At 38.7% G+C, this 25,758-nt stretch overlaps 1 protein-coding gene across 2 annotated transcripts in view; it reads left to right on the top strand.

Moving 5' to 3' along the window:
• The first annotated feature begins 24,168 nt into the window (after nt 1-24,168).
• The window catches only part of NOVA1 (NOVA alternative splicing regulator 1), a 156,690-nt gene continuing 155,100 nt past the window's right edge, over nt 24,169-25,758 (top strand). The window contains exon 1 of one of the 2 annotated variants that reach the window (XM_075030351.1): nt 24,169-24,708. In XM_075030351.1, the coding sequence (XP_074886452.1) occupies nt 24,573-24,708 (136 nt within the window). In that variant the 5' untranslated portion in view covers nt 24,169-24,572. The remainder of the gene's footprint in view (nt 24,709-25,758) is intronic. The other variant, XM_075030352.1, reaches the window with a different exon arrangement.

Here is a 25,758-nt window from a genome sequence, read left to right on the forward strand (position 1 = left end):
TCATTAGATCGCTGCATAATAACCAGCAGCATTACATCATGCAGACTTGCTATTCACAGCCTGATTAAAAGGCCTAGTGACAGATGAGGGGACAAGCCTGTGGCCACCTTGCTTCATGTTATTTTATATACCAGCTTGCTATTTTGGTCTGCTGTTGTGACCAGACAGCACTCATCACTTCATTCTTTTACATGCTCTCTGACCATGAAATAACAAACATGATGTACCTAGAAAAAAAAGATTGTATTCTTGAAGATTACATACTGGCTTACTGAAATACTTTTCTCTTCTAGGCAAAAGTGGTTTCCACTGAAATTTTCAATTATTTCATTTTCTTTGTCAGCTGTTTCTTTGTCTAACAATCTCAGCCACTTGCCACGAATTTGTACACAGAACTCTGTGTAACAGTTATTTTTATGTCCATATGTAGACTGGTGAAGAAAACACTCACTGCCATTAATAATTTCTATTTGTCTAGAAAAGCTAATCTTTAAATCCCTTTTTGAGGGCTGGTCTATAAGCTACTGCATTAAGGAAACCTTTAGTGCTTCCACTTTATTCTGGCTGTTTCTTTGGTGCTATTCAAAGTCTCAATGAAAAGCCCCTCTTGCAGTTCTGCAGTTAAAACAACAAAGCACTGCCTATGTTTCTTCTTTAACACAGCTCTAAGGATTTATTCTTTGCTCCTTTATTCTTCCTTTTTCTGAAGTTTGCTTGTCCTTTTCCCCTTTAAAATCTCTTTATCTAAAGCTGAATTAGTTTTCGCAGCTGGTTGGCAAACTGCCATCGTTTTCTGCTCTGACACTTATTTGTCAATTTCCAGTTGCCTTCAAATTTTTTACTTTTCTTAGCTTCTATTTCTTTTTCCTCTGTCACAGTTTCACTGATTCAAGTTTTAGTTGTTTTAATAGAGAAGGAGAGAAAAATCCCTCCTGGGAGGGAGAAAAGGAGCCATTCTCTACAGTTACAAAGAGAAAGCAAAAATACTCTGAGATTTACCCATTGAAGGCTTTGAAATAACAAACTTTGTGCTCTCTGCAGATACTTATAATCTCATCCTACTTTCAGGAAGGTAGCAGGTAAATCTGCTACAGTATTTGTGTACTGCCCTAAGAGACAAGAAATTCGTAGTTCCATTTTTGTATAATTTTTAGACTTTTCACAGGCTACTATTTTATTTCATTCCATCTTAGAGAGTTCACTGTAGTTTTAAAACACTAGGGATTAAAGAATTATTTATTTATTTTTAACACTTCTGCAGCTTAATTTCTCAACTCAGGGTGTATATAAAAATTCCTAACCTCTGTCTTAGGCTTCTACTCATAAACCTGTTTAAACAACTTGTCAACTGTTATTTAATATATACTATAGGTTAATACATTTTAATGAGAACTAGAAAACAAGAGAGTTTTGGTTTGTTTTAGTCTTTGAAACTTAACAGAACTTCTTCTCTTATGTATGGTTTACTACAGATGTTGCATTTCAAGCATCTCATAGGCTGTTGTACCAGCAGAGATAAAAGGGAGATAGGAAGAGTTCCTATGAACAATATCACCTTCCTCGGCTTTGAATATCAGTATAGTGGCTTATGTAGGCACTATGCAGCCATTATTCTGTCCACTCAAATAATACAAATAGAATATTTAGCAAAACTGTCAAGGACTAAGTGCCCACATCTTTAGTTTCTATTCTTTAGTGTTCCAGTTTTAATCTCTTGAGCACAAGGAAAAGCAGCATAAGGCTTCCCCATCAGACTGAGCTCTTTCTTTCTGCTGTGACTACTACAGAATTTTTAGTACAATTACTGTTACTAATAATTACTATACTAATTACAAATTACTATTATGTGGGCACTGCACCTTCACTTTCTTTGGAAGTGGAATAGAGTATTTCTCATGCTGCCAGAATGCAAATAGTAGGTATTTTACTATCCCTATAGCCACAGCTTAGTGGAGTGGGTTAGAGCGCTGCATACATTGTCACATCTTTGAATAGAATTAAAGCAGATGAAAAGAAAGACCATATCTAAAGAAGAGGAAAACAGGGTTACAGCTTTCAGTAGCCTTTCTTATATGTGAGGTCCTAGAAATTGGCTGGACTAACTGTGAAGTGGTGAATACGGGCAGCAGCTGTCCAGTAAGTGGAAATGTAAGTAATGATTACCCTTGTGGTCTGAGTTACTGCAGGGCAGTTCCCAGCTGACTTAAATTGTTAAAAGTTATAGCCTAATTAAACCTCACTTCTTGCATCAAGTATTTCTTTCTACCTATCTGAGACAATGTCTCATGTGTCTATCCTTATTATTTGTTCACTGCTGTTCCACTTCTACACATATAGTATCATGCCTTTTTTCCTTTTAATTGCTTCTAGTGCTGTACATGGACAAATCTTCCCAAAGACATAGAAGGAAAGTATTTTAAGTATGAACCATGGACAAATCTTCCCAAAGACATAGAAGGAAAGTATTTTAAGTATGAACCAAATCATATTCAAACATAGACTGAAGCTGAATTAGGTGAAGAACCCAGGCCAATAACTTACCTACATAAGTCTAACATTGGACTTTTTAGCTATTTTTAAAATTAGACTAAGTTAAAATTGACCTTTTTGGAAAAGAACTGAGCCATAAAAATGAATATTAAAATTACACTTAGCCCATCATATGTATCTGGTGTATTATTAGACATTCAAAATACTAAATTCAAACAGTGATGCATTATTCCATTCCATTGCAGACTGGTGAAACAATTGTTTCAACTAATTTCATTTTTTTAAAAATCATATTAAGATCTTTTGACCTAGCTTTGAATGGCATCAATATTTTTAAGTTTTATCACAATAAATTTGATTAAATGTATGTAATGCATCAGCAACAATCACAGTAAATCAGTATGAAATTAGTATAGAGGTTTAAAACACTCATATACTTTGAAATAATTTAAAAAGTTCTCGCATAAAATAACTGTATTGGGATTAGAAAGTATTCTCCTTAAATAAGAAATCTGAAAAAAATTAGTAGAAATCATTGTCATTTTGTCTCATTCAGAGTCTTCAGAAGTCTAAGTGGAATTTACAGTTCTCTGATAGATTCATTTTACTTTATTTCAAGTTAATCTTTTAATTTAGGTGTAAATAATTAGGAGAACACATTTAAATTTGAGGATATAGAAGCACTAAATATATTAGTTCATATTTCATGTCATTTTTTGTAGGCCTGAAGAAACTATATTTTAATGAGATAAGTTGGTTTATACATTTTAAGGTTTAATTTAATCCATACATACAATACCTTGATCAGCTGGCTGAGTTGTTTTCTGTGGAAAAAGCAGGTGAGCACCATCTAGTCAAAGATGGTATCACAATATTTTGGTTTGGGGGAGTGGGGAATGGAAACTCAACATAAGTTTGATAGGTAACAGCCATAATATAGACTAGATCTGGGTGTTTGAGCTTGCAGTCCTAATATCCTTTAAATGTATTATTTTAAAAGTAATTTTATACATATTTTCCTTAGCATTAAACTGGAAAGAATAAAGATTCAAAGAAAACCACATTTTGTGATTTTAAACAACAATGTTACAGTAAGTATTATGTTGTTAATATCTGTGTTGACTTAATTTCTCCATCCAAACTCAGTTTCTTTTGTCCTCCCTCTGGTCTTCATACTCCTCTCTCTTCAATCATTTCTTTATCAAGCCTCCCAAAGTTTCCTCATCCCAGTTTGTCTTACAATGCCACTCTTTTCTCTGCATAATCTTTCCTGCCTCACCTCCTTGTTCAGCTTATTCAGCCTCTGCTGATTTCAGAATTTTGCACATTAGCTGACACCAGTCATTTTGCTATCCCATTCCATCTTCTCCTCTTTCACTTTCCACACAGCATTCTTACCCCATTACTCTTTTTTCAGCCTCACACTTCTTACCCCATATGATCCCATTTCTCCTCCAATTTCCCAGACTTAGTCACCAGAATTCTTAGCTTTTATTTGCAAATTCCTGTTTAGTTGGTTAATTCTTGGAGAATCATTGATTATAGCCCGTAGAGCCACTTGGTTCAAATTCAAATCTGCAGCACATTTCTGGAAGAGTAACACAAAATATTTGTAAAGATTATAGAAGACCCGTTATGAAACTGGGCACTTTCTGGAAAAATCAGTCAGTTTGTTTGTTTCAAAGTGGTCTGCTGTTTTTCTATCTATTTCAGGGGGAAAAAAAAAAAAAAAAGAAAAAAAGCAGCCTTAAGGCATTACTATTGCGATTCTGCAGTTGACAGCAGAAATAATTCTGGAATTTACAGATGCCAACAAAAATGTCCAACCACATAGAAAAGTATCAATAAAGCACTGTCAACACAGAGAGTCTCTAAAATATGTAATATCACCAAGAAATGTTTTCCAGATTTTGAAATATCACATACTAAAAATGTCTTCCTGCCAAAGTACTGCTCTAAAATATTAGATTTTACTTCCAGTTTTTAGTCCCTGGACAACACTTCCAAAGAATAAAGTAGCTTCTCTGAGTCCTTTTTTTCCCCCTCTCATTCTGAAGTAGCCTACCCTGAACATATAAACGAAGTCTTTTATTTGTCTAATCAAGTCACAGCTTATAAGAAGTCTCCAGCATTGCAAAGTAGACTATATAATTCAGATTTTCCAGTGCGTATTTCTGCATTATCTGGGACAAAATCAGGGAAACAAGAAATAAGGTGATCATTTCTTTTAGAAGAGGGATTCTGACCTCTTACCAAACTCAGGTGGGGAGGGAAGTTCTACAGAAGACAGAGCAGAGAAAGGGAGAGGGACTCCTATAAAAAGCTATGTTTAAGAAAGCAAGCATGTACACAACTTGCTGGATGTTTCTATTTCATCTGAGCTATAATGTTTGTTTATCTACTAGGAAAAAGGAGAGTTGTACACTGTGGTGTATCTTTCTCAGAAAGGTTATAAGTTCATTCAGAGTAAGAGAAGCTGAGATAATGGCTGGTTTAGGGCCAAACCATTCAAATGTTGATGGAAGCACAACATTTTCTATCTGAAATAAAGCACTGATAAGGCAACATTTATTCCCATTAGAGAATGTTTCAAGTGAACTAGCTAAGTAATTTATGCTCAGAAGTCTCAAAGGAACTAGTGAATCATTGCCAATTTTTAACTTATCTTGGAAAACTGGGAAACAGTCAGATTTGCAAATGTTGTCCCACTATCCAGAAAAGGATAATAACACAGAATAACTGATTAGCAAGCCTGACCTTCATTTCAGGTACAAGAATGGATATGTTACCTTGGAACTTTGCTGGTAATGAACTAGAGACTACAAATACAATTACTGCTAGTCAGATAGCTTTTTTTTGGTGAGATCTATTTCTGTTTGGTTTTGGTTTTGACTGGAACATGGGGGTGGTAAACAAAGTACATACGCACACTTGGACTTAATTCACTTACTACATGCAGTGAAGGTTTTTTTGATCCAAACACTTGCATTTTACGAAATTCACAGGTATGAGCTAGAGGGAATAGAAGCCATTCTTTTGATATTGATATCCAGGATCTTTTGCATATTTCTTCTTGTTCCAGTTCTAACCTCTCTCTACATATATTTTATGGCCTTCAGAATATGGTTTCTGGATCCTTGAAGGGGGTGGACAAGGAAAAGTTTATGCATTAATGCGTGCAAAGGTAACTCAGAAAAATAAAGTTAATTTAACTTATTTAGATTTGTTACATGGCAATTCTTATTTCCACCAGGAAACTGGGAACTAAGGGGTGAAAGGTATGAAAGTTGTTAAACAGTAGCTAGCTTTATGACTGAATATTGTATACCATTTGAAAATTATCCAAAGATTGGTAAGCTACTAAAAAATAAGGGATGGATTACTATTATGGTACTCTAAATCAAGTGATTTAAATTGTTGGAACCCAGAAAAAATTATTTAATACAGCCATATGAAGAGGGATATGTTCTGAATTCAAGAAAGCAGTTTATATCTACAGAATGGCAGAAGCTGTCTTAAAAAAGCAATGACTAAAACTAGGTTTCGAGTACTATCATAGATTACATCCTCAGCCTGAGCTTTGTGTTCTTCTGTGAAAAGAGGGCTAACAAAACCTTTGAACTGATAATAAAGGGGAATGGAGATGGGAAATGCTGGAGAGGATATGCAAAAAAACCCCAAAACAAAACCCAACACCCCAAAACCAAGATCACATATGTGAGAATCTTGGATTATGGTGTGAGGTGTAAGTAATTAAATTTATCTGGTATATTGAAGAGAAGTTTAAGACATGGGCTGATAAATGAGTATAAGTATTTAAACACAGGAATTATATCTGACAGCACAGAGCTTTCTGATCTTGCTGTCAGAAATGAAACACAAGCTAATTACTGGGTATTGAAATTAAGATAATTCCTCTAGAAATAATTCACAAAATTATTGGGAGACCTGAAAGGGTCATGGTTCCCTTAAGACAAAATTAGATATACTTTCTTCTAACTTGTGGAACACATTCTACTAGTGGGGACTATAGAGGGCCACCCTGAATAATCATGGTGTCCTTTCTGGTCTTTGAGGATAAGACTCAGTCCCCTCACATTTTTGGGCTTGGGAGGAAACTAGAGAAATTTAAAGTTATAGAACACTTGATTGCTCTCCACAGTCTCATCTTTGCACCTCAGAGCAGGGCAGTATGTATAATAGCATCTCATAATTTAGGCCTTAAAACAATTACCTGTAAAGACAAGATGGTTTTGTTTCATTTGTTGTATATCTGCATTAACATAATGTGGTTACAGAATTTTGATTTTTCCTCTCCTCTAGGGCACAGAATGGGTGATGGTTAGAGAAAAGACCACATAACATACTGCGAGAAAGAACTGAAACTCATCGTTGTCTTGATTTCAGTTTGTAAAAAATTCTTCCCAGCTTGCTTTGCAGAGCACTGTGGAGTTTCACTTTCCTTCTAATCATGGCTACAGTTCACCTAGTCATATCTAGTATAATTGATTATTTTTCCTTCAGGAAGCTGGGTGCTTTCTAACTTTTTTCTCAGGGTACATCTATGAGGCCTTTTGTCTTAGTCTGATAAAATAAAGTGCAAAATTTGATGAGCTGTGTTGTCAGACTAGATGATCTAATTATCATTTTTTGGCATATATAAAGCATATTAAAACATGTGAAGCAAATAGATAAGCAATCTGCATCATTAGGAATAAGTATGTACATATGGACTTATTTTAATAAGAAGGTAAGCAGAAATATTTTAAGATTATATTATGCAAGATGTTCTTCATTGTTGTTTTAGTGATAAGATTTTTAAGTATCTTTTTATAAGCTTTCCTTCTGTTGTGACAGGATTACTTCTGCATGTCTATAAGTAAACTACAAAAACATTTCTTAAAAAAATGTCTAACAACTCAGGTCTCTAATGTCAAAGAAAGAAACCTATAGACGTGACACAGGAATTCAGTGGCAATGCAGAAGCAACTTTTTGTCTGGGAACCTTTTCCTCTTTTTCTTTTTGAACCTTAGATGGTGTCTCCTGGCCATTAGCGACATACACAGAAATTGAAATAGCAGAACTGAACAGCAGTCCACCAAAACTATTATCCAGCTGCTGATAATGAAGAACCAGTGTCTTCAGGAAGGTGCATCTAGCTTATAATAAGGCAATATCTACAACGGAATCCTCTCCTAATCTTAGACAGTGACTGTTTTGGAGCATGAAGTGCGATGTTTTATATTATTGATGATTCTTCATGCTATCATGTAAGTTCTTATAAAAGAAAAGCATATTGGCAATCTCTTTGAAATGCATTCAGTTGAAATCCTTCTTCAGATCAAATCTTGACCCCATTTAACAGTAGAGGCTGTAGAGGCTCTATGAAACTTATGTCCTACCTCATAAAAAATGATGTTTCTGCTGTTACTTTACTAGCCTTATTGGACAACAGTTACGACATCAGATAGCAGAGGCAGCCTATTGCTCAATTGCATACTGGCCTTTGTATTTGTTTCCAAACAAAGGGAGAAGAAGGGGGATATTGTTAAAAATCTACCCAAGCACCTGTTACCTAAGTCATAGGGCCACAGGAAGTCTAACAGACTGTCCTTTCTGAGCCTTATTATTCAACCTTGTGTGGAAAGCTTTGTTTAGCTGTTGCCCTGAATAAGTCTTTTAAACATTTGGCTGGAACTTTTTAAGGTATGGGGTACATATTAAAGGCTGGAGACAAAAACTGAATTTTTGTAAGTCTTTGTCTTTTTTCTCTAGTGTGCGCTGTTTATAGTCTCAACCACGGTTATTTAGTGGCAGTTTTTTAAGCTAGCTATTTAAAATGTTAACATTATTTTGGGTGCCCCATGAGGTGTGATTGTCCATACAGGGAGATTCTTGTCCCCTGTGACACATCAATGGGTGGTATCTTGGTCCGTTGTAGACCTGATGCAATACTTGCAAGATGCAGGAAGGACAATAGTGATGTCAGCTGCAAAAGAGCAGTCTGGAAGTGATTTGATGACTTCATACTAGTAGTCTAATTTCCTCTTTCATCAGGCTGCCATTCAATAATCCTTCTGAGCCAAGAACTCCTGATAGTTTAAGCACCCCATAAAACCTTATCAATATCTTCTAGCCATGCTAAAGCAATCATTATGCCTTCTTGGAGAAAATTAAGATTATTTTGTCTACAAACACTTTTAACCAGACATCATATACTCCTGTTACAAACATTTCATAACTAAGCAATAACATCTGATTTTGTGAAGTATGAATTTGAGATTAAGAGTTTATCCCAAGCATAGCACTGATAAGTTGTACTAGTTTCCTGACTATTTTATTTCTACTAGAAAATGGATTTCTAAACAAGAAAAGTGCAGTGCCTTAATGTAAAATTTATTTTCCCTTAACATTCCAAGTCACATAATACAGTTCAGTGTTATTCTCCAAAGGAACTTTTTTCACTGTTATGAAGTCACCAGTGTTTTCTTCTACAAGGTATATCCCTACTCCAGTTTTTGTGACAATCATACTCTTGCATGCTGGAACTAGCTTTCAACCTTATGCCTCATTACCTGCCTGAGGTGGACTGTTATCACACACAAAACTTATGTTCCCCCTTGCATGCTTTCCCAGATAATCTTGTAAAAACAACCTGCAAATTTTACACACACCCAATGCAAACATTCCTTTTAGGACTATATTTCTGTATCATGTATATATGGAATTTTGATAGATCTTAAAAATAAGCAAACAGCCAATTGAATAACAATGTATTTAAATTGCTCTAATACACTGGAAGCAAAATTGTTGCTGTATTATTGAAAATGAGAAATAATTGCTTATGACTTACATAATGTTCCTGTCCTGAGCTCTTGGCACGTAACCAATTACATTAATAAATCACTATACTAAGTTTTTAATGAAATAATTCCAGAAATGGTGGTACTCATCCCTATTCAAAAACCTGGTCAATTAAACTGTTACTATTCTTGAGAGTCAACAAATTCCATGATTATAGGACTGTGGACAGAGGGAATGAATACCATAGTTAAGGTCCACCCAGTGAGATTGCCCTGTAAAAGGAGCTTAGAAATCTTACCACTCTGGATAGTTGTGCTCCCTTGCTTCTGCAGGGACAAGGTTCTGACTAAAGTGTTAATCGTTGAAGATATAGGTCAGCTGCAGGATTCTTAAGGTGTAAGGCATGGATGGTCATCCAGACCAAATGTTTAAACTGAGTCCAGGAGGGAAATTAAGGCAAGTGTGGTCTCTGGAGTCCATCAAATTCATCCTGTACGAGACAAAACACTTCTGAATGTTATTCTGGCATCTCCCCAAAATAGTAGTAATCTCACAGAATGTTTTCCCCATGTATTAAACTAACCTGTCTAAGATTTCTGTTATTTATTAATATGTTCTTGTGGTAGGTTAACCCTGGCTGGACGCCAGGTGCCCACCAAAGCCATTCTATCACCAGGCTGGACAGGGGAGAGAAAATATAACAAAGGGCTCGTGGGTTGAGATAAGGATAGGAGAGATCACTCAGCCAATTACTGTCACGGGCAAAACAGACTCAACTTGGGAACATTAACTCAATTTATTGCCAATCAACCAGAGTAGGGTAATAAGAAATAAAACCAAATCTCAGAACACCTTCCCTCCACCCCTCCCTTCTTCCCTGGCACAGCTTCACTCCTGGATTCTCTACCTAGCCCCCCCAGTGGCGCAGGGGGATGGGGAATGGGGTTTATGGAAAGTTCATTGCACGTTATCTCTGCCATTTCATCCTCTTCAGGGGCAGGATTCATCCCACTCTTCACCTGCTCCAGCATGGGATCACTCCCATGGGAGACAGTCCTCCACAAAATTCTCCAACGTGGGTCCTTCCCACAAGCTGCAGTTCTTCACGAACTGCTCCAGTGTGGGTCCCTCCCACAGGCTGCAGTCCTTCAGGAGCACACTGCTCCAGTGTGGGTCCCCTGCTGGGTCACAAGTTCTGCCAGAAAACGTGCTCCGGCATGGGCTCCTCTCTCCATGGGGCCACAGGTCCTGCCAGGAGCCTGCTCCAGCACGGGCTTCCCACGGGGTCACAGCCTCCTTCGGGCACCCACCTGCTCCTGCGTGAGGTCCTCCACGGGCTGCAGGTGGAGATCTGCTATAATACACATATGCAGTATTATTATATTATATTTTTATCTTCTAATATGCATTACATGTTGTCAATACTGCTGTAAATACTAGTATTTATTATTGTGTTATTTAATCTTGTTTAGATCTAGGCTATTTATATAATTTATTTTTTCAGCTTTCTAAAAGGAAAACACTGATTCTAAGTTAGTTAGCTAGGTCTCCTTGAGAAATGGAGGCAAACTTGCATCCATAAAGATTTCACCTATCTTACAGCTCTCTCCCAAGCACCTCTAGAAGGCAACTCATTCAGTCCCATTTACCTCCAGTGACAGCAGGGTCAGTGCAAACAACCAGCTTCACCTAGAAATCTAGCTTTTAGGTGGCCGAAGTTATATGTGATGAATTCTTTCCCAATTTGAAATACAGATTTTTCTCCTCCTCCCCCTGTACTACTTACTTGTAGAAGTATATAATGTGAGGTTGAGAATGAGGATGCTGTGTTTGAAAACATTTTGTGCTTATTTGACAGTTTTCATGTCAGGGGATTGTTATTTTTTAAAGAAATATCACAAATTTTCATCAAGTTGTCAAAAGAATACCAAAGACAAGTGTTTTCAACAGAGAAAAGGCAGAAATGTTACCATGCTGGAAACAATAAATTAATTTGCAGATCTGTGTTGTTATTAACATTTGTATCTACAGACCCACACCAACTGCAGGGAGCCACCCTGAACCTACGTGAAAGCATAACAGTGTTCACTTGTCTTTTAAGTGGATATACTTACGATTAGATGAATGGTTTCTTAACTGAGAAATTTTTTACCACTAGAGGGCTCAAAATTGCTGTATGATTTTATGTGTGAATATATGCATAAACATACATATACATATATACATACACACACAATGTATGATATGTGTACATCTTTCATGTGCATGTTTTATTTGTGTGTACACAGGTATAAACACATATATATGTACATACATATACATACTTGTATTTTAATAGATGATCTATTTTTCTTTTATTTTAAAGGTTTTGAACATTTAAATGCAATTCAAATATTAAAGATTTTTAATATAACGTTGCAATTCACCATATAAATGTGAAATGTTTCTTTAATTTCATAAAATAATTACAATTTTCAACTTTGTTCTCAGATTTACACAGAATGTTCATTTCATCAAATTGAATAGTGAAAGTAATCACAATAAAATACAGTTCAAACTTCCATGACCAATGCCTGCTGTCATCATATGTTTTATTAAGATATCTAGATGACACTGTATAACATGGACATAGTTCATTTTTTCATAAATGTCTTTCCACAGAATGTAATGCAGTGTTGCAGAATCTATCACACCAAGTATTTTTGTCTGATTGTATGACATATTCTCCTGGGAAATCTTAGAAGCTCTAAATAAATAAAATGTTCCTGGAAAGCTGACTGTTTTCTTTCACTAATGTGACAATTGTAATGAAGAGAGAAATGGCTTTCAACCATTTTTAAGTAATGGAGATAGTGCAACCCAATTCCTCCACAGTACGACGATGTAATAATGAATAATTTACCCATGCAGTGCAAAAGATAATTAACATAATATTTTCAGTCAGACTTGACATATACAGAAGTTTGAGTTATCAATATATTTTTTAAATGTTAGCAAAGTTATATTCATCTAAGAAATCTGCTCAAGAAACCAATATTTCAAGAACAATGAAGTTTCAGATTATCATGATTAACAATAATGTATGTTGTAGAAATAGGAACACAGACACCAAAATGTTTTGAAGACATTTATTGCTCTACATAATACTCAGTTTTGAATAGAGTTTCTTTGGAACTTTTTCCTGTACAGAAAATTGTGGAAAAGCACAAGAAAAGAGAAGATACTCTTTTTGCAGCATTTCAGTGTTTTGATTGTTTGCGGAAAATTGTGTTGAATACGATCATGTATATGAATAAAGACTACTCATGTGAATGAATATTTGTATAAATGAACAAAATCTTTCAGACTTTGATACAGAATAGTATCTTTGAATTTGGCTGGACTACATGTGATTACAGCCTACGTTATCACTAGTATAGTTAGATACTAACAACTGAATAGAGCTTTAACATATTCATTTTCTAGCATCATCATTTTATGTGTGTTTTCTTAAATTGTTAAAAGTCCTACCACGTGTTTCACCTTCATAAAATGGTAAATTCTTCAAAAAGCACAATAAAATAATTGGGGGCAGAGGGAAGTTTAGACTAAATAGTAAAGTAGGCTGGAAATACAATTCTATCACCATCCATGTATACTTAGCTAAACTTTAAAAGTACAGCTTATTATAGTCTCATTTCTGTTAACATATTCACTTTAAAATGAAAAATATGTGCAACTAAGCCAAGATATTTTTGCTTTAAGAATTTTAACTCTTGCATATTTTGCTTTAAAAGTTTAGCTTTACCGATTGTGCATGATGTTAGAGTAGAACTATAATGTTCTAATAAAAAATCATCATCTTTTGTGTACTTTTTCTTATGCATAATGAATTCTTAATTTTCCAGTCTGTTATCTGAACTTGGAAAACAAGCTGGCACATTGGATGACAGATATTAAAATTGGTTTTGTTACTGATAGACGGGGTTGGCTGGCATATTCATCACATCACCTTTGGTTCCAGGAGTAAATCATCCTGAAATCAATAAAGTAGACTGGAATGTATTGAAACTAATTTTGCTAAACTAAAATTGAAGTTTTATAAATTTAAATCACATTTCCATAACTGGAAGATCCATTTCCTTAACCACAGCCTACTGAAGTCAATGAAATTATGCCAGGAATAAGGTTCTAACAAGATTGAGTTAGCTGTTCCATTAGGATCCTGAGAAAAAACATCCTTATGGTATCACACCACTGTACAAATTAGCTCTAGTGATTTCACATTTATATTATCCTCCATATAAGAAGGACATCAAACAAACTATTAAAGAGTGTCCAGAGGAGGGCAACCGAGATGGTGAAAGGCAAGACTTAGGAGGAGCAGCTGAGGTCACTTGGTTTGTTCAGCTTGGAGAAGAGAAGGCTGAGGGTGACCTCATCGCAGTCTGCAACTTCCTCAGGAGGAGCAGCCCAGGGGCAGGTGCTGATCTCCTCTTTCTGGTGACCAGTGATAGGACACGAGGAAATGGAATGAAGCTGTGTCAGGGGAAGTTCAGACTGGACGTTAGGAAAAGGTTCTTCACTGAGAAGGTGGTCAGTCACCAGAAGAGGCTCCCCGGGGAAGTGGTCATGGCACCAAGCCTGTCAGAGTTCAAGGAGCATCTGGACAATGCTCTGAGTCATATGGTTTAGTTTTAGGTAGTCCCATGGGGAACAGGGAGTTGTATTCAGTGATCCTTATGGGTCCCTTCCAACTCAAGATAGTCTATGACTCTATGATTCTATTTCTGTAATCCTCCCATGAGAGTTTGTCACTCTTGAAAGAAGTAAGACTTAAGTGACCACATTAGCTACATCTGCAATTTTCTTGATAGTTAATTCATCACTACCTTACGTCTCAGCATCCTTTGTAGAGGAAAAGCCAATCTGAGTTAATGTTGTATAAATATTTATTAATAACAATCATAATATGATAATAGCAGTGATTTTCACAAAGATCCTACATGCCACAAGATTTGTACTGGGTACAAGGAACTGCAATATGACATTTCTTATAAGAGTGAGGATTAGAACTCCTAACTAAATAGGTGACTTTTTTTACCACCTTCAAATGAAGTAAGAAACAATTTTATATTGCCACTGTTTTACACTACTTTTTGCAGCAGTTATACTAATTCAGTGTATTTTACAATTAACTCTTGCAACTTTTCAGCTCCGGGGATTAGAGCTGAATAGGTTGTTTGTAATTAGCTTTATCTATAGGCCTATATCAGTGTATAGGGAAATCTCTGGAAATAGATTTTTGAGTAATACATATTTCAATGCATAGAATGGAAAAAAATGAAGTAATATTACACTGCCTTGATGACAAGTGTCAAAGTCTGTTTGAGTATTTATTATTCTTTCAATACATACATATATGTTAAGGATTTTCTCTTCTTTATAATCACGTCAGCAAAAAAATAAATCATGTGCTATATCTTTGTATTTGCTTTACCCAATTTATGGGAACTTTGTTTCTATGGCTATTGAATTTCAACAGAACTGAATATGTCTCATTATTTGGAGAAAATAAATGCTGTCCAACTCATTAAATCTAGATGAGGTGAATATATTGTAATTCTATTTTGCAGTGTATTATCCAGGAAGCATTTTCTCCATCAAGCTTTTGGCATTTTATTAGGTAAAATAGTCAGTCTCCATATGCTCTCTCTTTCACCAGTGGAGAAAGTTCTCACTGTTGTTGTTGCCTTTGCTTAGGTAGAGCTCCCTAATGTGGTTTATTTCAGAGATCATTTGATATAAACAAAGATAGAAGAGGCAAAGATGGAAGAGATGGAATTTTAGCTTCAGTACTATGTTTAATCTGTTGGCAACAATGAGCTTTCAGGTGGGATGGGGTGTGATAGTTTTAATGAACTTTTTCTTAATTTGATGATATTTGGTTTTTAATTTCTACACAATATCTACACAACAATATAACCTCACAAGTGAGTGGCAGTCATAGGTTACTTCTATATCTGTATCCATCACATCAGTCTTCTAAAATATGAAATTTTCTTCTATTTTCTATATTTCAAGTGCATTACAGGTAAGAAAGTTGCCAAAGCTTTCTATTACAGACATGCTGGTTTTAGCCCAGTGGCTGTTTTTGCCCTATGCTTCTCCTAATCCATGAATGTGCTCCATAATATCATCACCATGACATGCTATTGGGTTAAGAAATGCCAGGCATTAACCAAACTTAATTGGCTAAACTGGCAAATATAAGCTATCAGACTGAACAGAGCTTTTTATAAACTTTATTAAAATAAACCCCCAACATTTTAAATATGGGGTTTAAGGGATTAAACCCTTTGTTACAAACACATACAAAGATTAGAGTTAATTTCCATTTTAAATACTTACTAACAGGCATACCAAGTGGGGTAAACATGTAGGACAAGATCCCGGGGCTCAGGATTACAGGGATCTAACAGCAGTCAATCCAAAGCAATGACAGCATGCGACAGAGGCAGGAGGTCCACTTATAAATACCTTTGTTGTGAGCCATGATGAATCTGTAAGCATTGTTGCTAATATACACAATGTTCCTGTTTCTGTTTTTTTGTGATTTGTATTTTTTTTTTACGGGCATTCATCTCACTTGCAATGACTCAGTTCTGCAGTAATTTTATTTTTACTGTTTCAACATAAGAATTTTTCTATTCTAGAGCAAACAGCTTAAACCTCTAAATGAAAATAAGAACAACAACAAGAATACAAATATTTATAAGTTTTGAAACAGGAGTTTTCCTACTTGGAGAAAATATTACAAACAAAATACTCCCCAGAAAATTTACAGGAAACATAATCAGGCTTTTTTTTATATATATAACTTGTAACTTTCTATAACATCATATTTATATCTGTTTATTATCAACATAAACAATGGCTATGTAAAGATTTTCATCTTAACTTGTGATTTTTAATTGCTGGAAAGTATGTCTTTAGTTTTCACTTTTGTAACTGCCAAATTTTAAATTATATACCAGCTGTTATTTTGTTTATATAAAATTTATTAGAAACAATAAATTATATATTCCTAAATACTCTTTACATATATTCCTATTAAGTATCTCTAAATATTTCTATGCAAAATTCATTCATATTCCTCATCACTAGAATATGAAGAGAACCTCTCTTACTGCATGAATGCTTTGCGGTTTATGTTAATATCTTTTATATAGTTTCCTTCCACTCTCCACTATTTTTTCCCTCAAGTATTTTGTATTGAATGACTTAAACCCCCTTGAAGTCAATAGAACTGTTTTCATCCAGTAGGTCCATGGACTTCTATCTTCTACCTGAAGGGTTTTAAAAAAAAAAAAAAAAGTTTCTAAACATAATATATGTATGTGAAACTTTTAAAGCAATTCGTAAATTCTGTGAAAAAAATGTTTTAAACTCCATATATTCGGAAAGGTGATCAGGGCTGCAGTAGAAAGACACCCATTGACTTACTGTGTGCTTGGATGAGATTTCGTGGCCTAAATCTGCAATATTGAAGCAATGTATCTCTCTCCCATTCAAGTGAAAACAAGTGAAGCATTAATCCAGCAAGGTAGGTAAACGTATGCTTTATTTTGAGCATATGAGTTGTTCCATTCACTTTGGCTGAATTTGAAGTCATACACCCACTTACAAACTTACATAGCAACTTCATGATATAAGTCTTAGTGAAACGTAAATCAAAATCAGTTATATTTTGCAACTAGCATTAAAATAAGAAAGTGATTCTATATCTTATAAGTGATTAAAGTAAAAATGGTCTCATATTTTGGTACCTTTTCATGTTTCCAATGCTGCTTTCACTGAAACAAAATAACAAGATGAATAAACCCCCAAACTAATTAATAATCTGCCACCACTTCCTTCTGACTCAAAATGGTAACTAAATAATTTAGATAGACTTGTACTACTGATGAACCGTCTGTTTTAACCTCACTGCACTAAGGAATACCCTTTGTCTCAAATAGGCAGCATTATGTCTAATCCCTATGCTTTTTCTGGGGCCAGATAGCCTTTGTGTGCAGCTGCCACACAGATACATGTTTTCATGGCAGACTGAGGATATGTGCCAAATCATTCTGGCCAATTTATCCTGGCAATAAGTTTTATATGTTTACCCTCCCCCACCAGGAGACTTTCCAGTTCAGGGGTATTTTGTAGTAATTGATTTCAAGTGGGTAGAAATATAAAGCACTGAATGATTCATTTTCGTTGGGGAGGTAAAATAATTTCTTCAAGAACAAACTACAAGGAATTTGCTAAACTCTAGGGAATAAGCACTTGAAGTTCCCAGTATAACTTCATATTCTTAAAGGTAGTAACTATTACCTAAAATCTTGCTGTGCTGAAAATTAATTTGTAATCTACTGGCATATGCATTTTTATATAGTAAGACTTTAAAAAGTATTTTTAAAGATCTCTAGATCTCTACTAGGAAATATTACTATTGCAATAATATTAGAGATATGACTTTTATTACCTTTCCGTTGGCAAAAATCCTGCTGTTATAATAGTATTATACTTGTAAAAATGAATTTTGCTGGAATAGCTCATTATTTGGAAAATGGATTACAAATTATACTTGGAAATAAGTGGGTTTTGTTGGTTGTTAACAGTAGGAGAGTTTACTAGTACAATTTTACTAGGATATATTTGTCTTTCATGATCTCAAGTGGTATACATTTTGGTAGTGAGCAAAATGATCAGAGCAACTCAAGTTTTCCTACATAATTTAATATAAATCATGGTTACCACAGAAAAATCAGTACCTTTGCCTTTATTGTCTCATTCTTGTCTTTCCTTTGTCCCCTGTGCAACATGTTTACTTGCCCCTCTTTCTATTCCTTTTCCAGCAAGATTTCTGATCTTCTCCACTAAAATAACTCTCATTTGTCAGCTGAACTATAGCAAACTTCCAGGCTTCAAAAATCCCAAATAAGGTCCTATATTTTAAGACTACATTTAAAAAGATGACCTGTTTTTACTAGTTTTAATTAATGAGAACAACCAAGACTGTATTAGACTCTTTGAGAGCATGACTGAGCTCTAGCAGAGATGTCCTTATGACTACTTAGGGGGTGCTGAATTGTTCAAGGTCTTTCGTTCACAGGAAGGGGACCAGGCTTGACAACAGTATCAAAGAAACTATTTTTGCTGTTAATGTCTCTTTTTTCATATTTCATATATCCCAAAGTGCCAAAATTTCAAACAAATGAGACAGTTGGTGGTGGGTGGGAAAAATGAGATATAAAATAGTGATACTGCTAGAGCAATTATAGTAACAGAGATTGGAAACAGGTATGCTGATTCCTTGAAATATATCCTGTTCACCATACTGTTGGAGGAATACACCCTGAAGCATCTGGAGTGATAGCTGGCTGAATTCAGTTTGTAGAAGAGATGCTTCACCAATGTTCTTTTGTAAGACAGTGCTAAGAGGTACACAATCAGTAACACCGTAAACTGACATAAGCTACACAAAGGGATCCTGCTATTTCTCACATACTATGTTACATCATTGTTTCATTACACTGGAATTACTCCTACTTTGTTCCAGTTTTAATCCCTGAATTATCTATTTTCCTATTAAAACAAACAAACAAACAAACAAACAAACAAAAAACAACTCTCCCAAAAGCCCAGAAACTACTACTATTATTGAAAGGCAATTGACATCAAGTCTTCAATTTCTTTCATTCTCAGAAATAAAAGGTCTTTAAATTACTGTACAGAAAGATCACATGGAGATGCATTTTTGGAGTAAGTGTCCAGCCACTGGAGTTTCATGGATCTTGATCCATGTGGTCAATTCCTTGGTAGGGATGAAAAATCATCTTGTCCTGAGGCTACCTTGTTTTTTACCCTGACATCTGGATAGGTCCTCAGGTAACCTCAAGATACAAAGAACACAAGAACAGCTTATAAATCTGATCTACAGATTCAGGAATGAAGAACTGGGAACAATTCAGTTCTGTATTCCTGAAGGAAAGTCCAAAAAAGCCTTTGCAAATTTTGATGAATATTGTGGGAATAGGAGGTGGCAGGTGGTCCCTCTGCTGAGACAGCAGAAATGGACATTGATTTCCTACACACGCTCTCTCCTTCCACCAGTAGAAAGAGAGTTTTGGCCAATATATTCCATGTTATGATAAATAGTATGGTCAAATTATTACTGATTTTAAGTTACCATCCTCAGTTTACTGGAAAAAGAAAGCTACTACACAGTAATGGTCTACAATACAAAAGGGTTTAGCAGTTGTCCATGCTCTTTCCTGTGAAGAATGCAACTATAAACACTTGGCTTTTAGTTTGGCAATGCATATAATACAGGTGCAGATAATAAAAGGATTATAAATATGGGAAAACAGATAAATGGGTCACTTTCTGTCTAATACGCGTTTAGCTTTTTTTTTCCAAACCCTAGGTTTGATTTTCCTAAGTTTAATATTGCTGCAACCTTGGAGAATCTCCACTGAAACTCAAAATTTTTTTACTGGTGAATAACTTCTGCAGTATTTAAACTAGCAACAATTGAATAATTTAATGAATAATATTTTAACTGATAGATTATTGGACGAAAAAGTTTTCATAAATAGAAGGCAGAAGTTAAAGATTTGAAAGACACTTCTGAGTTCATCACTAACTGTAATTTTACTGGAGCCAAAGTTTACCAGGAATCGCAGCAATTGTTCAGTAATGAAAAACTGCCAATAGTACCGGCATCATTTTGGACAAAGACCATATCTGTTTTCTTTTACTTAGCCAGGGTGTTTCAGAGGTATCGGTTTTCATCTAATGATTATTGGGCTCTGTCGTATTTCCCATAAGGGGAAAAAACAACTCTTCATTCTGTTAGCCAGAAGAGAAATATCCATCAGCTCTACAAGACAAGGGACTTCAGGACATGGTTTAGTGGGCATGGTGGTGTTGGGTTGATGGTTGGACTCGATGATCTTAAAGGTCTTTTCCAACCTAAACAATTCTATGATTCTATAAGAAACAGGAGGTTGAGTCTTGTTCCACAAAGTGGACTTTTTCAGATTAGGTGATGTTTACTAGAACTTTACCTCAGTTATTCTGCAGATTTCTATTTGTTAAAATATATGCTTAATTGCTTTCGTTTATGTCTCTTCCTAATCTCTTTCATTTCTAAGCACAGCTCTCATGTCTGTGGGAGAGATTAGTTTGAATGCTACCATCCACTCTGCCACCAGCTAAGAGTGTTTTTAGAAATAAGGCTGGCAAACTGAATTTGTATTCCTTGCCATCACTGAACTAACTCTTCCTGAAGTTATAGAATACATCAGCTGGTAGGACATGACTGAAAGAAACAGAAAAGTATTCAAGACCCCACAACAGCTTGAACAACCTCTGGTTAGATATGCCAGGCTAGGGCTGGCTGAAAAAGAAAAGCTGAGCAACAGATTACAGATTTGGAAAAAGAGGAAAACACTGCTGATACAGACTTTTTTATTTTTCCACTGGTCCTTTCTCCATAGAAATCACGACAAAGTGGGAGCAAGGCTGTACTACAGGCCTCCACAACTATTTTCCCTTGTGCTTCAGACCATGAACAACGCAGGTGGCTGATACACCGCAGGGCAGTTGCTTGCATTTTGCTAAAAGCTATTTCATTGCCCCCCACCCAGGACAAAAACACAGCTTGCTTTAAACTCCCTGTGACCTCAGCCACTAGAGGGCTGCACTTTATGCGATATGCCCCCCAGCCCTCAATTATCACCGCTCCAAGCAGTGAAATAAGGAGAAATAAGCATATTCTGAAGCATATCTGTAACAAATAATATTTTTATTAATATTAAATCAATATTTGTTGAAATGTTTATTATATGCAGCTATTTTCTTAGTTAAGTAGAACTGCTAAGAAACTGGCTGAGATGCTTCCTATATAGCTGTAGCTAAATTCTTCAAAGACCAAACCTGTCTATTAAACTATAAAAACCCTACTTGTAGGTACCAGAAAAGCTGAAAAAGCTTGTCTTAGTGGGACCGGGAGATAACATATAGGGAAATTATTAAACAAAAAGCATTCTGTGGAGACAAGGGGAGGCACTTGTGAAACAGCTGTTGGTAAAGAAACAGACTAATGCAGGACAGACATCTGCTGAGTCTGAGGAAAATTGGGTTTCAGGATTACCACTTTTTCCTCTAAGCTTATGGAAGATAGATACACAAACAACATACGCGCCGCTTAGCACGTTAAAACCCTTTTTTATTCTATACTTTAATATTCCTGTTGTTAGGATGAAACAATACTTTTGTTTAAAGAATGCAATCAAGTAAATGTTTTATAAGCTAATTGGAGCTCCCAAAGGGAAGACTTGCAGGTGCTGAATCCAATCAGATCTGCCACATAATTAAAATTGGTGCAGGGGGCACAGTAAAACAGATGTGGTCTTAAAACAAGAGAATTGTTTGATTCAATGTTACTACAGATGAATGGGACATATTCAGTGAGATAAAGGGAGCAGTGTTATAATTTATCCAGTTCCACTGCGGAAATTGACTCAAGATGGCTTCATTCAAACATTGTGGGTTTTTTATTTTTGTCTTCAAAATTTTCTATAAGTCATTTGCTTAGTTTACAAATAAAAAGAGGCCTCTTAAGACTGATGACCCTACAAACTGGACCTGAGATTTTCATGTCATGCTGTGCTCTTTCTGGCTCAAATACTAATTAAAATTCTTCAACTGGAACTTAGTTAAAAAAAAAAAGGAAGAGCTAGAACCAGTCCCCAGATTGCTGTACCATAATTGTGTCAGCAACTGCCAAGGTAACAGAAGCCTAAAATTTTATTTCAGTCAGTAAACTAAGCAATTATGAGTCAGAGTATCTTAGATACAAAGGGTATATGATGAGTAAGAAAGTTCCATTTTTATACAATCGTTTTTCTGACCATATATGCTATCCATTTGTTACTGAATCTGCCGCATCTATTTCATCTGCCTGTGAGGAGGCTAGATATTGCATTCCTGGGACACAATTCCCATAGAAGTCATTGAAAGTTTCCTCCGTACAGTGCTGGATCAAGTTCTTAAATTGCGAATGCTTTCGGGCAGGAGGCTGTTCAGATGTTAAAGTGTCCGCGTTTTAATATCCTACAATGCATTACGCATCTGGCTTATAAGTAGAGGTGATGTGCTGTATTATACATTATACATGAAATTTGAATTTTAAGTACTAAAAATTGTTTGGGGCAGTGTTAATGGTAAGTGATTACTAAAACTAAGGCCGAGTCTCCCAGGGAGATTAGAAAGGAAATTGGATTTCATCCACAAACAGCCAGGTTTTAAGCTTGCATAGTGAGAGGAATCAAGTCAGCAGCCATTCCCCACACATACATATCAATACGAATTTAGCACGGAGCATGGTCTAAAGCAATAAACACACATTTCTAAATTTTGTACAGAATCGATGCTCTAGTACTGACCACTACCGTTACGGTTACACTGGTTTGAGAAATTTTTTCAAAGGCAATGAGCCGATTAAATAGCAAAGAGTGGAGTAAAAATGCTTTTATACAACGTAAACAATCCCCCCGAGCCCTCCCACCCCCACCGCCCTGCACCTTACAACGTGTTAAGCTTCAGCCCGAACAATCTGAGATTTGTCAGCAGAAACAGCCTTCGTCGCTGTGAAACCTCTTTGAATTTTCTACGAAACATTTACGTAAGAAACGCCGCTCTGGGTCACACAGCTCCAGCTAGCCCGGCTGTCACAGTATAAAAATAATATCTTTATTATTATTTATTTTTTTTTTTCCTACAAGCCTGCGCGACGCAGCCCGGCGCGTCCGAGGCGCCCGGCGCGGCAGCGCTGCCCGCCGCCCGCCACCCGCGGGGCCGGGAGGAAGGGCCGCCTCCACACCGGCCGGGTCGCGCCGCGCCGCGCTGAGGTGGTGCAGCCAGCCTCGGCGAGGACATGTCCCCGCTACCCCACCGCCCCCTCGGGCGATCTCAGCCGTCCTCCCACGCAGCTGCCGGCCTATGAGGCGCACTGTGTAACCCAGGTGACGCCGCATCACGGCGGGGACCCTCCCGGGGCGGGAGCCGGCCTCCACACACGCCCTCCCCGCCGCCGTCGTCGCCGCCGTCGTCGTCGTCGTCGTCGTCGCCCCCCGCCCCCCGCCGCAGAGGTTAACCCACCTCCTCTGCTCCCCCCAACGGCTCTTCCACTGGCGGCCCGTGATTGGCCACACGCCTCAATCCCAACCTCGCTCTCTTTTGTTCCGATTGGCTGCCTCTCCCGCCTGTCTTCGCAGGAAGCCCCGCCCCTCTCTTTTATGCCGGCCTTCTCCCCCCCCCCCCCCCTCGCCGCCTGTCCCTCGTCCCCGTCCCCCCCCCCCGCCCCCGTACGTGCACCCCCTCCCACGGCTCTAACCTCTCCTGCCTTTTGGGTTTCTGCGGTGTAGCCGAGGGTGGCGGCCCCAGCCCGCGGCCGCTCGGCCGCCCAGCCAGCCAGCCGCCCGCCCGCCCGCCGGCGGCGGTGCCGGGGCGAGAGCGGAGCAGCGCGGCACCGGCAGAGATCCCCCCTCTGCACCCCCGCGCACGCGAGCCCGTCAGTGAGGGAGGGCGCGAGAGCCCGGGAGCGGCGGGCCGGCCAGCCGCAGCGGCAGGCGCGGCGCTAGGGCAGGCAGGGGCGGACGGGGGCTCGGAGGCAGCGTGAATCATCTCCCACTCGCTCCCTCGCCCACCATTTACACCGCTCGCTCGCTCGCTCCCTCCCTCCTTCTCCCCCTCCCTCCCTCCCTCCCTCCCCGCCGCCTCAGTCTCACTCGTTCTCTTCCCCTCCTCTCCTCTCCCACTCACTCCCTCCTCTCCTCTCCCACTCACTCTGTCCTCTCCTCCTCCCGTCTCACTCTTTTCACTCTCTCCCCTCCTCCTCCTCCCCTCTCCCCCTTTCTCTTCCCTCTCTCGCCCCCCTCGTTCCCCTGTCTCCCTTCTCCTCATCTCCTCCTGACACTGCACTGCAGCTGCTCCTCCAGCCCAGTCCTGCCCGCTTCCCTCCCTCCTTTCCCTTCCCTCCCCCCGGGTGCCAGATAAACAAGGCGCGCAGCATCCTCGACAATCCCGAGCTTAGCTCTACATTTTCGAAAAGGACAAGAGAACGGGACGAGCCCCCTCCCCTCCTCCTCCTCCCCCTTCCTCCTCCTCCTCCTCCCCCCTTCCCTCCCTGCCCCCCCACCACAGAAGGGAAGAGACAATTCTCCTCCGAGCAGCAGCAAACATGATGGCGGCAGCTCCCATCCAGCAGAACGGGACCCACACCGGGGTTCCCATAGACCTGGACCCGCCGGACTCCCGGAAAAGACCGCTCGAAGCCCCCCCTGAAGCCGGCAGCACCAAGAGGACCAACACGGGCGGTGGGTATACCCTCTGTCACCTCCCCCCCGCCCAACCCACCCACCTCTCCGCTTCCCTACCTGCCTGCCTCCCCCCCTTCCCCCCCCCAAACATTCCCATTTCTCTAATGTTATCATTCATCAAAATGGCGTCGGTTTTCAGCATCTACCAGTCTTTTTATTTAATATCCACGCTGGGCTGCACAGCCGTGACCCTACGGAGACTAGGAGGGAGCACAAGGGGCTTCCGCAGCCCAGCTACCTCCCTCGCCCGCTTAACGATGGGCGAAAATAAATGGCAGCTGGAAGGAGACGGCGAACGCGCTTTCCTCCTGCCACATCCTCCGGGTCGCAAGTTGAATTTCAGCCTTGCCGTGCGTTTTCCTCCTCCTTGGCCTCACTTCTATTGTCAGCGCCTACACGGCGTGCGTTCGCCGTGCCGGGGGCGAGGGCTGGCTGGTGGCGGGGGGAGTCGCCGCTCGGCTGCGGGGACTCGCTAGTTAACAGCCCGCTCTTCCTGGAGGAGATGAGTTATAACGGGACCGGCATCTCCGCTGTCCGTGGGCACCGGAGTCGTCATAACAATGCACCGAGGCAGAGGTGAATTTATTTGCCCAATTTTGAGAGCAGCCTTCCGACCGTGCGTAGTGCGTGGCTCAGCCGGCCGTGTTGATACGGGTGGGCACGACTGTCACACACGGGCACTTCTCGAGACGCTCGCAGTCTCGGTAGGAGACCGAGGGCGGGCTGGGATCGTCCCTTCCGCCTAGGGGGGAAAACAACAACTTTGCGAAACAGGTTTCCTGGTAAAAATCTCGATATCCGTGCCAGTGGGACGTTGCCTTAATTGCCGGGGAGAGCCTCCGTCTGGGGAAGCAGCGTACCCTCGTTGCCTTGCACTTTCTCGGAGCCGGTTACGGAAGGTCCTTAGACTTCAGCGTAGCTGGGTTTAGCGGTGGGGGGAGAGCACGGACAATTGTGCGGTTGCCGAATCAGACCGAGAATCTTTTTTTTTCTTTTTCCCCTTCATTCATTCTGTGGATTTTTTTCCTGTTCCAATTGTGTGCTTTA

This window comes from Buteo buteo, chromosome 6 (genome assembly GCF_964188355.1).
Source record: "Buteo buteo chromosome 6, bButBut1.hap1.1, whole genome shotgun sequence".
NCBI lineage: Eukaryota > Metazoa > Chordata > Aves > Accipitriformes > Accipitridae > Buteo > Buteo buteo.